At 43.4% G+C, this 13194-nt stretch overlaps 1 protein-coding gene across 2 annotated transcripts; it reads right to left on the bottom strand.

The window, feature by feature from the left end:
* ADPRH (ADP-ribosylarginine hydrolase) lies at positions 1–7806 on the bottom strand. 2 transcript variants are annotated; one of them, XM_014564137.2, is made up of 4 exons: positions 7673–7806; positions 5012–5337; positions 3460–3820; positions 1–2473 (listed from the first exon to the last, which is right to left on the bottom strand). In XM_014564137.2, exons 1-4 carry the CDS (start codon positions 7720–7722, stop codon positions 2059–2061), a joined length of 1152 nt encoding a protein of 383 aa, XP_014419623.2. In that variant the 5' UTR covers positions 7723–7806; the 3' UTR covers positions 1–2058. The 2 variants fall into 2 exon arrangements, with proteins under 2 accessions (XP_014419623.2, XP_014419624.2); XM_014564138.2 differs by having other exon boundaries at positions 7311–7775.
* Positions 7807–13194: the final 5388 nt, after the last annotated feature.

Here is a 13194-nt window from a genome sequence, read left to right as displayed (position 1 = left end):
TGAACTTTCAAAGTAAATATTTATTTAATGTCGCTAATGGGCCAGACAGGGAGGCCACAAAAGGAATGAGACACAGTCCCTCACAAGCAGCTTGAGATCAACCCAAAAGGCACACGATCACCACACACCAGGACAGTGTGGGGACAGAAGGCTTGTCGGGGTAGTGAGAAAGGGCCTGAACAGTCAGAGTGGCTGCCATCTAAGAGGTGCTGCTTGAGGTGGGGCTTGAAGGGTGAGTAAGAATTTACCAGGGGAAAAAGAGTGGGAAAAGCACCAAGAAATGAAGAGAGGGGGTGAGTGGTCATTGGAACATGCTTAGAAGTGCAGCATGACCATTGTGTATTTGAAAAGATCACTCTGGATGGCAATGAGGAAGGTAGGACTGGAATTAGAGGCACCAGACAGGAGGCTAATAAGCAACATTCATTTAATATATACTGAATAGGTATCTCCTGTGTGCCCAGGCACCATGCTAAGTTCTCTCTGGAGGAGAATAAAGACAAGCAAACAGGCAACAACAAAACAGACCCCATGTCAAATGCCATGCCCAGGAAAGTACGGGGTGCAGCTAGGAGCAGCATCTCCCGACCTGAATAGCCTGGATTGCAGAAATCCAGCTGAAAACTACTTGGTGCAACAAGGTAAAAGAGGTGACAGGTTTGAAGGATATTTAGGAGGTAGAACCTTCTAGCAGATGATACTGGGACCCCACATACACTTCTCACTGTTCCCATGCACCATACAGCTTGCCACTGCAAGCATATCTGAGTCTCTACCTGAAGACACTCATGTTTGGATTCCACAAGAGGAAGGCCAGGAAGCACCAGGGAGTCAGCATCCCTGGAAGTGTTCCTCAATCAACGTCAGATGGAAGTCAGTGGATAAACACCCCAGGTTGGCTTGCCCCTCAGGTGAGACAACTCTTGAATGCCTTGGGCAGAGGACCCAGATGGTCTAAGTCCCAACTGCCCACAGTGGTAACCTGCTCATTAATGTACTTTTTCCTGGCTCCCCTCCCTTCCCTGTCTCACTTCCCCATTCTCCTAACAGTGCTTCCTGGAATCACCTCCCAAATAAACTATTTGCACTCAAGTCCTTGTCTCAGAGTCCACTTTTGGGAACTTAACCTGAAACAAATAGAAAAAACTTAGTGAAAGATTAGCTGGTAAAAAAATGAAGACTCAGATATGAGGCTACAAGATTTTTAATCTGGGAGATGCTGACCCCATCAACTGAGATAAAGACTCTTCAGGAGGTGGGGTGGACGTAGCTCAGTGGTAGAGTACATATTTAGCATGCACAAGGTCCTGGGTTCATTTCCTAGTACCTCTATTTAAAAAAAAAAAAAAAGAGGCTGATAATGGGGACACCTCTCCTGAACAGCTAGAGAACTTGATCTGGAATAAGGAAGCCTGCAAGTGCCTGGGTGAAAGGAGAAACCCTGTTTCTTTAAGGAGAGTGTGTTTCTACTCAGCAGTGCGACTCAACTGTCTGAAAGGGGCAACGGGACAGCTCTCCAACCCACAGACTCTTTACTGCTTCCTGCCCAGGATGGCCCAGAACAGAAGCAGCTTCTCAGGGAGGAAGTCCATCTCCTAGCTGAGACTGTACCACTGGCTGCCCCACTCCACCTCTCCCCACCACTCACATCCAGACAGCCAGCGAAAATCATTTAATGCCTGCCTGTGCGAGGACTGTTCTGGGTGCTACAGGCCCAACCATGAGCAAGGCCCATCAAGTCCCTGACTTCAATGAGCTTACTGCAGACACCGAAAATCATCAAGTAAGCAAACAAGTAAAAAATATAATTTCCGGTGGTGACAAGTGCTTACAAAAAAAAAAAAAAAAAAAGACTCCTCGGGATAAGAGGGATAGATCTGGGGCAGGGTAAGGAGGACAGGATAAGTCTGGAAAGACTGAGCTTCAGGTGCCCAAGGGACTATCATCTCAAAATTCCCTGAGTACAAGGTTAAGACTCTTGACTTTGAAAAAAATGAAACTGAACAGAAAAGGGACTACACAAGAGGAGAAACCACCAGAAATGAATGTCACTTCTCCCTAAAGGGTAATTACAGTATCTTCCTTTGACCTAAGAGAATACAAAGCCCTAGCTGTCTCTTCCAGCCGGTTTCTGTATTCTAGCTTCTCATAATTGGAAGGACTCACTCCTTTAAAACCATACATCACTCCCCACCAGCAGCCAGCAATGGCAGCTGTAGAATCACTGTCTCCACCGTGGAAAAAGGCTCGGTGGGCAAGCTCCTTCCAGGAGTCTCCTGCAGCCAGAATGGCATCATAGGCAATCAGGGGAGCATCATGTCCACTGCTGCCGCCCCAGCCAGAGTAGCTCACGGAGGTGTAGAACTGATCCCTCTCCTTCACATCAAAGGGCTTGGGGAAGGTAGGGACTGATTTGCCATCCCAAATCCCTCTGAGTTTTAGGTACTTTTCCCATTGGTCTTGGAAGTAAGACCTGTAGGAAGGAAAACATCTGCAGTCAATTAAAAAAATAGAGTCAAAAGCCATTAGGAAAGGTACCAGGTAGATATGTGAACAGGGAAAATTTCAAGATGACTTCAATTTCTGGTACTAACATCATACGATATAAAAAAATCAAAATGAGCTCTAAGTGACATTCATTCGATAAATTTTTGCTAAGGAATAATATAAGGCCTTGATAACACAAGTAAAAGGTCAGAAATAAAGGTTTGTTTTTCCTGAGTTGAGAATCATGTCAAGTGTCAACTTTCAAGGGGGAACTTTATTTAGTCTGTCATTATGTATGTTATCATTTATTTTGTATTACTTTCTTAACAGAAATTGTCCATATTTAAGGTGTATGTGATCATTTGACATACATACACAGTGAAAAGAGCACTACCATCAACCTAATTAATACATCATATCCTTATATAGTTATATTTTTTTTTTCAAGAGGGAATTTTGGAACTTCATGACCATGGGTGATTTCAGCAGAAAGCCTCTGGACCTTTTTATTCTAAGAAAGGCAATCTGAAGTGAACTCACAAAAAGGGGAAGATGTGGCCTTATCACTTATTAATTAGCTGGTGGAAAAACCTATCTCTCAGGCATTTTAACAAAGGATTTCAAAATATTGTGTGTCAAGACAACACTGAAAAGACAAATTCCAGGAAATGAGCAGGAAAGTTCACCTCGGTAAAGAACAGCCAGCCACAAAAACTATAGAGAGCTGTAATACGGAACAGGATTCCTATACATAAGGGAAGCACTGAGGTCTTCACTTGGCTACTTGGTGGCCACCACTGTTGGGACTGAAATCCTTAGCAGGTGGGAGGGGCTGGGCGCAGTGGATGACAAAACTGGACAGTGAGAACCATGACAGTTGCTACATTCTATGAGTTTTAGGCATACACGTACATGCACATGCGTGCACAGATTCAATCATTTTCTAGCAGGAGAGTGTACCTACAAACTTACCAGTGTTGAAGATTCTGCTCCACAAAGTAGCCTGATTGGACAATGTACTTTTTAGCTTTCGGTAGCACCTCTATCAGTCCTCTCCCCCACTGCTGGGGAGGCTTGCTATTCACAGCATAGGCTGTAAAAAGAGCAGACACAAGGGCTCCCAGGTAGCCTGTGGGATGGTGGTGGGTCATCCGGCCACTTTCGATGCTCACCTGGATCAGGGTGTCCAGCTGGCTGCGGTGGGGAAACCGAAGACCGATGCACATGGCCCGCATGGCAGCCCCACAGCCGCCCTCATGGCTGTTAAAGGGAATCCTCCAGCCATTAGCTTTGTCTGGCTCCAGAAGCATGGCGTTCTGCATTGAGGCACCCCCTGGGAAGAGCCAGGTAGGGCATGGGGTCAGTGTAACCAAAGCAGAGGCCCCACAGGAGGAGAAAACCAAGCCCTGTCTCCAGCTTTCTTTGACAGAAAAACTATGAAGTGTGATCATGAATGCGCCCAAACTCCAAACCCCAAGCCAACATTGTGACTTACTTACACCTGAGACCCTTGGGTGTATGAGGGGGAAGCTTTCATCAGGAGGTATTATGAGCTGAACTGTGTTCCCCAAAATTCATATGTTGAAGCCCTAACCCCTTGGACTTTGGAATGCGCCTGTATTTGGAGGTAGGGCTTTTTAAAAAGTGATAAAGTTAAATGAGAATGTTAGGGTGGGCCCTAATTCAACCTGACAGGTGTCCCAGTAAGAGGAGGAAATTGGGATACACAAAGAGATACCAAGAATGTGAGCTGTGAGAGGAGACAGCTAGAAGGAAACTATCTACAAGCCAAAGAGAAAGGCCTTCAGAAGAAATGAAACTGACACCTGGATCCCTTCTAGCTTCCAGAACAGTGAGAAAATTATTATTTGTTGTTTTAGCCACCCGGTCTGTGGTATTTTGTTATGGCAGCTCAAACTAACACCGGAGAAGCTATGGAAAAGGTAATTCACATCAGCTGGTGGCCCAAGATGCTGTAACAAGTTCCCAAAGTGAGCAAGAACCACTTGTGAGCAGACCTGGAAACAGAAAAGGAGTCTCTACAAGACCTTTTCCAGACTCCTTTAAAAAGAAAAAAAAAAAATTTTACACTCATTTATTACAGAAAACTTAAAAACTACAGATAAGTAAAAGGATATAAGGAACTATAAATACTCCCATCACCCAGACACAATTATTAACATCTTTGTGTATATTCTTCCATACCTCTCCCAACAGAAGTATACACATACTTTTGATGACAATGGATTTATAAGATACATAGTGTTTTGTAATCTACCTTTTTTTTTTTTTTTGCTTAATACATAATATCTTTCCAGGTCAGTAAATATTTATGTGCATAATTTTAAATGTCTGCAGATGTGTCACCATAATAAATTACAAAAACATTTAGGTTTTTTCTATTTTTATCACAACTATAAAAACTAATGTCTCCTTGATATTTAATCTCAATCAACATTTTTAATCGCTTCCTTGGGCTTGCTTTATTCTCCACCTGCCCAAGACGGCCTCTGGCTACTCTCACCTGGTGCCCGGCCGTCCATGTCTCCCATGCAGTCTTGGTAGTGCTTAGCAAGGAGGGAATATAGGCGAGCCAAGTTCAAGACGTTGCCAGCTTCCAGGAGTGCTTCTGCCGTGGCCAGGTGCATCACTGTGTCATCACTGACTCTCCATCTCTCCACATCTATGGCATCCAAGCCGCCAAGCTGGGCCAGCTGCCTGTGAATCTCTTCCCCGTTCCGGAGGAACTCCCACTTCCCATTGAAGTACCCCAAGGCATCTCCAGCTGCACTCAGCACCATGGCAGCCACATACTTCTCGATTAGTCCCCCACACATGGTGAGGCTGTCTCTGAGGGAATATTAAGACACACAAAAGATGAGGAGAAAGAAAAATCAGAAAAAATATTAGCTTTATCTATATTTTATTGAGTACTCACTCTTTGTAGGCACTGTATTAAGGGCATCTCATTTAATCCTCACAGCTGCTCTATGAAGAGTGGAAAAGGCCTAGTTTATGGATGAGTAAATCAAGGTAACGCAGTACCAGAAATGTTAAGTGAATTGTCTCAGGTTACGGAGCTAATAAGGGGCAAGGAAGGGACTCCAGCTTAGGTCCATCTGACTCCAAAGTCCACAATTCTAACTATGACTCCACCTTTGCCTCTCCATGAATGGCCAGCCCACTAACTTCTACAAGTCAACCAAGCTTGTCATTTTCTTTTTTTAATCTGAATATGGCCTTGGAAGTGCATTCCTCCTTGACTTAAATAATAACTTTCCACTGGTATCACAATGCCCTGTTTGCAAAAGACCTGCATATTCTCTGTCTCATTAGTAGGCAAGGATTACAGTATGCATTTCACTGTTAAGAAAAATGAGGCTCAGAGAAGGTAAATTCACACAACCAATGAATGGAAGCCCTGGGACCCAAATCTGATTCTGGTCCACTTTGCCTCAGCACAGACCTACTTAGCTTGAGCAACCTCTTTGTGCCTCACCTTCTACAATCTGTAAAGCAGTGGCAACCTCGTGGGTTTGCTGTGAGGAGTAAATGAATTAATTTTTATAAAGCACTTAAAACAGTGCTTAGCAGATAGTAAACAGTATTTTTATTGTTCACACACAACCAGGGAAAAGGATTTTTCTATTAATTGAACTAAAATACTTCCTCTCCACAATCTTCCTCTCCACAGCAATATTTAAATTGTTTTCCTTCTAAATGACTGACTTCTGGAGTCTTAGGCTCTCAGCTAATACATGAACCTAGTTCCTGGTTAAGTGCTGGTTTCCCTGTAGGTGCATTTCCAGTTCCCCACTGCGCCCTACTGCCTGCAGCATTCATATTCAAAGCCCTCCACCGTCTGCCCCTACTCTTTCATCCACTCCACTTGCACAGGCCAGGCAAACACTTTTACACGCTGGTGGACTTGCTCATTCTCCCCTCAGCTCAAGCTCTTTCCCCACCCAAGATCTGCCTTCTCTGCCTCCACTTAGCTAAACCCTATTTCCTCAGGGTTAAGTAAGTCAAGACTGAACAGACCACTACTGATCATGCTGAGTTTCTTGGCTCAAAAAAGGTATCTATAAAATGTTATTTACATATTGTATTGTTCATAAATGATGCCTAGGAACTAGAGTTCTGGGCTAATAGTCCTAGCTCTGCCCAAAATCAGGTGTGACTATGGACAAGCCACTCATCCTGGACCTATGTTTTCCCACAGTAAATTGTACTGTGTAAATTACAGATACAACCTGGGATGCGTCCTGTGCTGAGAGCGTCAGAGACCAAACTTAGTTGGCTTCTGAGGACCAACTTTTAACCCCCCACCCCACCCCGTACCCTCTCCCAAAGTCCTCAGCTTCCTTTCTGTAACTCCTTCTGGTTTCATCAGAATGTGTGTTTTTGTGAGTTGTGAGCCGGGCTGGGGTAAGATCACCAACTCATTCTGTTGGAAAACTTCCTTTAGCTTTTACACGCACCGCTCTGGCCTCCCGCTCTCAGAACGCTGTTACTTTTTACAGTTTACAGTCTCACATAGGAATTATAAATTCAAAACAGAGGTCTAGTAAGCTGCTTCCCGACAGCCCTCTGCTTTTTTTGTTTTTCTTTTGGTGGTGGTGGTGGTGGTGGGGAGACACGCCCAGCCCTAGAAGGAGGTGGGAGGTGGCCCCCAGGTCACCGCGGGGTAGGAGAGAGCCCGAGGGACGCGGGAGGGGTATACCGGGTCGCCGAGGGAGAGGGAGCGGGGAAAGCGCGCGGGAGACCGGACGGGGAGGGTGGGGAGGGGAGCGAGCGTGGTGGCCGACAGCGGGGAGGGGTACCTGGTGGCTGCAGGGGGTGCAGCGCACGCGCGCCCACAGCAGGGCGGGGCGCCCGTTGTTCGGGGTGCAGAGAGGCTCAGGGCACCGAGGCGGAGCGCGCCGCCGCGCTCAAGGACCGCGTCCAGGTTCAACGGACCGTGGACAAGTGCCTGGCGTCTGCAGGCTCGTGGGCCTCAGCTCGAGCGAGTTGCGGGACCGCGAAAGCGCTTCCCGGCACCACAGCGGCCTTCTGGGCCCAGACGGGGCGGGCGGCAGCGCCAGTGTCACCGGCTCCCTTAGCTCCAGAGGGCGCGGGGTAGCACCGCGCGCCGCGAAATGGCGCGGGTCTCGACCACACCTCTCGTGAGACTATCGGAACTCACGCGTGATCCCAGGTGGACGCCTCGGCCTTTCCTCGCGTCCCGAACGACATGGCGCCCTAATCCTGGAGAAGGGTTCTAAGTGCGTCCGCCGCCCTTGTCACGGTTCTGAGTCCCCGCCCATAGTACCCACTACCTCTTAGGGTGGTTGCTAGGATTAAATTAATTTTAACTCTCGTCATTTATTTGGTAGCAGAATGGAAAATTTTCATCCTGATAGTAAATACAAGCAAAGAAAAACTAAGGGTATTTTTGTCTGAATAAATTAATAATATCACCTTACAAGAATTAGAATCACTGTGTGCAGATATTCTATGTACGTCTCTAGAATTTTAATTTGCTGTGCCTATCATTCTGGCTACAGATATTAAACCCTTACTATGTATCAGGTGAATGCTGGGCCTTGACACCACCCCGCTTTCAGGGCTTGATCTCACTTTAGTCTATTGACATATTTTTTGTTTTTTAATAAAATTTTTTGGATGATAAAAATAATGCATACTTACAGTAGAAAAGCTGTGAAAGCTTCTGGGAAGCTCGCTTTTAAAAATACCCTCATGTGTGCACAAAGATTCCTGGATTTCTTTCCGGAGTTGTTTCTCATAGCAGAAAATTGGAAATAACCCCAGTATCTGTTTACAGGGGAGAATGAGTTTCCTTCTTCTAAATTATGGCGTAATTATGGAAATTTTTTAAAAAGTAGACATTTATTTAAATCAGAAGACTTTGGGTAAATAATTAGACTCACAAGGGAAGAGCTTAAGTTAAAAAAAACAAATTTTACAAGGAGGAATATACAAGATCTTATTTATGTAAAAAAAAAGAGCTCTGTGTGTGTGTGTGTAAAATGACTGAAAGGATACACATTGAATTAATAATGATTATCACTTAAAAGGCTAATAGAGTTTTCTGGGAGTAGGGATAGAGATAAGGGGGAACTTTTAATCTTTCACAATAAGAATTTTTGTATATTATGTGTATAAAGAAATTTTAGAAAACAGAAAAAATAGTAACTATCCACATTCTACCACTCATATTGTAAATACTTATAGTCTTTATTTTATGCACTTTTTAAAAAAAAAATCACATCATTTTGTGTATACATTTTACATCTTTTTTTAAACCACTGAGCTTTACATTGTAAGTATTCCTCTCTGTGATTTGTAATAGTATTATTACTATAATTGATTCCAGATGTTCAAATAACATAATGTTCTAGGATAAACTCCCTTTCACGTTGATACAAAGAAATATGAGGCTCTGATGTTCAGTTCCTCTTCAACCACACCATGGCCAAGGCTGGTTCAACAGAAGGAAAACAGAAGTATAGATAATTTAAAAACGGGGGATTAAATAAATCTTTGCCACTTCATGGGCCTGAATGTGTAATACCATGGCTAGTTAAACCGTGAGAGCTAAAATTAAAAAAAGAGAGAGCTACAATAAATGGTTAATAGACAGGGCCCCTTGAACTCTCTAGCAGATACAAAATGACAAAAACTTTCAAAGGAAAACATACCACAAGATAGGATCTCAATATACATTTGTTAAAATGAATTAAGTGGGGGGAAAATGAAATAGGGGCTTTTCAAAAGTCTTTTGAGAAGAAAATAGAAGAAAGCTAGTCCAGGAGAAATAGGAAGCCAAAAGCAGCAATTCACGTATCTTGTATCATCAGTTCAACTCAGAAGACTTAGTAAGCATCTGTGATGGTTAATTTTATGTGTCAACTTGGCTAGAAAATAGTACCCAGATAGGTGGTCAAACAATTTTCTAGATATTTCTGGGAAGGTCTTTTAAAGATGAGATTAGCAGTGAAATCAGTAGACCTGGAGCAAGCCTATTATCTTCCATAATGTAAGTGGGCCTTTCCCATTTACTTGAAGACCTTAATAGAAAAAAAGACTGACCTCACCCAAAGAAGAAGGAATTCTGCCAGTAGATTGTCTTTAGTTGGAGCTGTAATATCAGCTCTTAACCTGGGTCTCCAGCCTGCTGGCCTATCCTGCAGATTTTGAACTTACCAGCATCTACAATCACATGAGCCAATTCCTTAAGTCTTTCTCTCCATAAATGGATTGATTTTGTTTCTCTGGAGAACCTTAATACAGCATATAAAATGTGCTAGGCACTCCCTGCAGTTACAGAGGTAAGGCAAGAATCACACTAACAGAGGAGACTATACACTAAAAGGGTATAATGATATTAGGGCATGAGCACTAACAAAGGAGAATGGTCAAGGTACAAGGTCAGCAAATATGAGAGAGACATTATCAGCTTAGAGCATTCAGAGAAGGCATCCAGTGAAAATTATATCTGAAGAATAATTAAGAAGACAAACTAAAATTTTCAGATGTCCAGAAATAACCCAAACAGAACACAGGAGAAGCAAAGATTTATTAAAAGAAAAAAAAAAAAAGGTAAAAGCAAAGATGCAAGTTTAGGTTGACATTTCTTCCTCAATGATGCACAGTTGCTCCATCCCACTTCATTGCTGAGGCATGAATTATTTTCCAGTCAAGCCTGTTCACTGGGTTATGAATGTGGTCACGGTTTTAAACTTTCTCCTTTCCTGTTTTACTGAGTCTTTCTAAACTTATCTCTAAGATTGAGTACCAGATTTGCACAAGGGAAATCTAGTATCCTCCTGGAGGATTTTAAAGAAAGCTAGGAAAGAAGACTCAAAGATCAGCTTATCAAGGAAAACAGGCTGTCTGGCCCCTAGTCCCAAAGTACTTTTTAAAAGTAGAATACACATGTACATAAGAGCAAACTTTAAATCAAAAAAGGTCAACATCAGAAGGGATACTTGCACAACCTGTCACTTTATAGTGAGGAAACAGGCCCAGTGAATTGAAGAGAGTTCCTCAGGTGAAAGACTAAATACTGATTTCCATGAACACTCTGAACCTCTTGAGCTCGATTTTTAAAATATTTCATGCTCCTTCCAAAAGAGGCCTCCACTTGATGATAGTATAGAAGTAGTATTTAAAGAAAAATCTGACATGTGCTGTAATTCTAATAAGCAGGCAGTGATCAATATGGTAGAAAGTGGGGATGAAGACACTGTACAGGGAGATGCAAAAGAGATCAGTGGCTACAAATAGATGTTTAAGGAGCTGGCAGTGGCTTCTGTCCTTCTAAGCAGAACAGAAACAGACCTAGGGGAAGTCCATGTTCCTCCTTCCCCTCTTCCTTCATGCCTCCACAAGTGCTGTGCTTGCTTCTGTAAGTCGTGATTTCCCAGCCTTTGATCTGGATATCCACATAGATTTTGAAACCTTCTTTGGTACATTTTTTTCACTAAATGGCCTCCACTGCTCAGCTTCTCCCAGTCCTGCTGGGATTTCCCACAGGGAGGGAAGCTCGGCTGGCGGCCTAGTCCCCAGGCTCCCTTTCCTGGGTCTGCAATGGACCTTCAGTCCTGTGGAACTTCACTGCTCACAAGGTTGGCTCTCAGTAGGTGAGAATACAGCTTCCAGGGAATAGAAAGTGACCACTCCTGAAACCGAACACCTGGGGAGCCTTGCTTCAGTTTCTTTCTTCTCTCATACAGCCTCTGCTCCACAATCATTCCACTAGGGTCAGCCTAGTCTAGCCTACGTGGATCTGCTCTCATTTGTGTTTCTAGAAGAATCCATTAGACTGTGGGTAAAGAAAAAACCTAGTCAGGGGAAATTTGGTGCTCTCATCTTTTTAACCTCTCCTCCTCCCTCTGACGAGGTATCAGTTTCCTCACCCTTGCTCTACAGCATTCATTCCTAAAACCGCTCTTTGGAGAGAACTGAAGTTTAGGGTGGAGAATCTAAAAAGTGAAATTGAAACCAAGACTTCACAAAGGAAGCTGGTTTAGGCAGGTTTCCTAGTGGTGACAGCTGCTGGAGAGTCCCTCAACCTCCCCGTGTGGACACCAGAGAAATCAGTTCAGGATCAGAAAGGATTCAGAGTGAGGGTGCTGTCAAGGCTCTTCACCCCCATTAAATTCTGCTGCTCTTTATGGTGCCGGACATGTATAAATTGGGCTACAAATGGCCATATTTCAAATAGCAGCTAAATGTATCTGTGCAAGGTGTACTTTAAATGTTGCCCTTTTTGGGAATAGTTGATGAGAGGTAAATCCCCTCTTTCTACTCAGGCTACGCAATCTCTCTTTAATTGTATGCATAGAATTAGACTACTCCCTTCCCCCCACCCCCTCCATTTTTTTGAAATCTGGAGACCATGACTTTTGTTAAAGATTGATTTTCCCCTATGTCACTTGTCAATAAGAAACAAAGGGCACACAATGATTTCACTTCTGGGGAAAATATGCAAGAAGGAAGAAAGGAGTTGGGGGAAGGGGAGGAAGAAAAGAGGAGGGTGAAGGAAGATGGTTACTTCCCCTTGGGGTAGTTAAATCGCTTAGTGTGTTCTTACTGTTCAATCTCTAACGGGCTGTTCACTGGACTCTTGAGCTGTCATTTAGTCCAGCTTGATTTCATGACGGCTACACTGTCCCATTATAAAAGCACCAAAATCATCTCTGGCTTCTTCTACTGCCTTATGGTTGGCTCCTTACTATGTTTCTTAGGGAACAAGGAAAATGAAATAGAAAACTGAAAAAAAAAAAAAAGTGACTTTGCCAGGAGCTCTGATGGACAGTGTGGGTAGGAGGCCAATGTCTGTGGTGACTCTGAATCCCCAGAATCCTAGAATCACAAACTGGCCAGGATTCCAGGGCAGTCCCCTACCCTCAAGCAGAGAAGCCTCATCTCTCAGGGATACAAGGTTCTTCTCTTAAAGAATCAAGTAATAAGACCCTGCAACCTCCTTTGAAAGTTGCCCTTTCCAGTTTCATCAGAAAAAAAAATTCTTTAAACACAACCAAAATATCAAAAGTTCTTTAGCTTTAATTTAAGATTATTTTCTCTAGTTTGGTCATCCACAGAGGTGAAGGGCATTAACATCCATTAAAAGCTCAAGACAAATAAACAGAAATACCTCAAGGCAGTGAAGGATCATTTTTAAGAACCTTAAGACCACTTGACCAGTCTTAAAAACAAATCTCAGCTCTCCACTGATTGCTCTTTTCTCTGAATTACTCAGTTTAATATCCTTTTTATTATTGCCTGTTACTTTTTTCTGGATCCATTTCTACATTTAGTTTGAAACTGAATGGAATATTTCAATAAGGATTTGGACTCATGTTGAAAGATAACAAAGATAATTCCTGGCCCTGGTATGTCATATTTCCGCTCATATCTCCCACTATTTTGTTGGCACTATCAGTATCCTACAGACTCAGATTTGCCTGGTTGCCCTGGTCTTTTTTTGTGATTGCTTGTTTCTTTTCTTAGGGTCTGTCCACCTTGTACTTATCTATCCCATTCTGCTCACTTTTGCATCCCCAAGGCTTGACACTGTTCGAGGCACACAGTAGGTACTTAATAAATTTGGGGGAATTGGCTTGATGTGGCAAAGGAGTGGTATGGACCTTAGGAACTCAGAGAAGGGGATTAGAAGAGTCAAAGAGAGCGTCTCAAGGA

Source organism: Camelus ferus, chromosome 1, assembly GCF_009834535.1.
Source record: "Camelus ferus isolate YT-003-E chromosome 1, BCGSAC_Cfer_1.0, whole genome shotgun sequence".
NCBI lineage: Eukaryota > Metazoa > Chordata > Mammalia > Artiodactyla > Camelidae > Camelus > Camelus ferus.
Note: the sequence above shows the minus strand (reverse complement) of the source record. Positions and strands in the feature narration are given on the sequence as shown.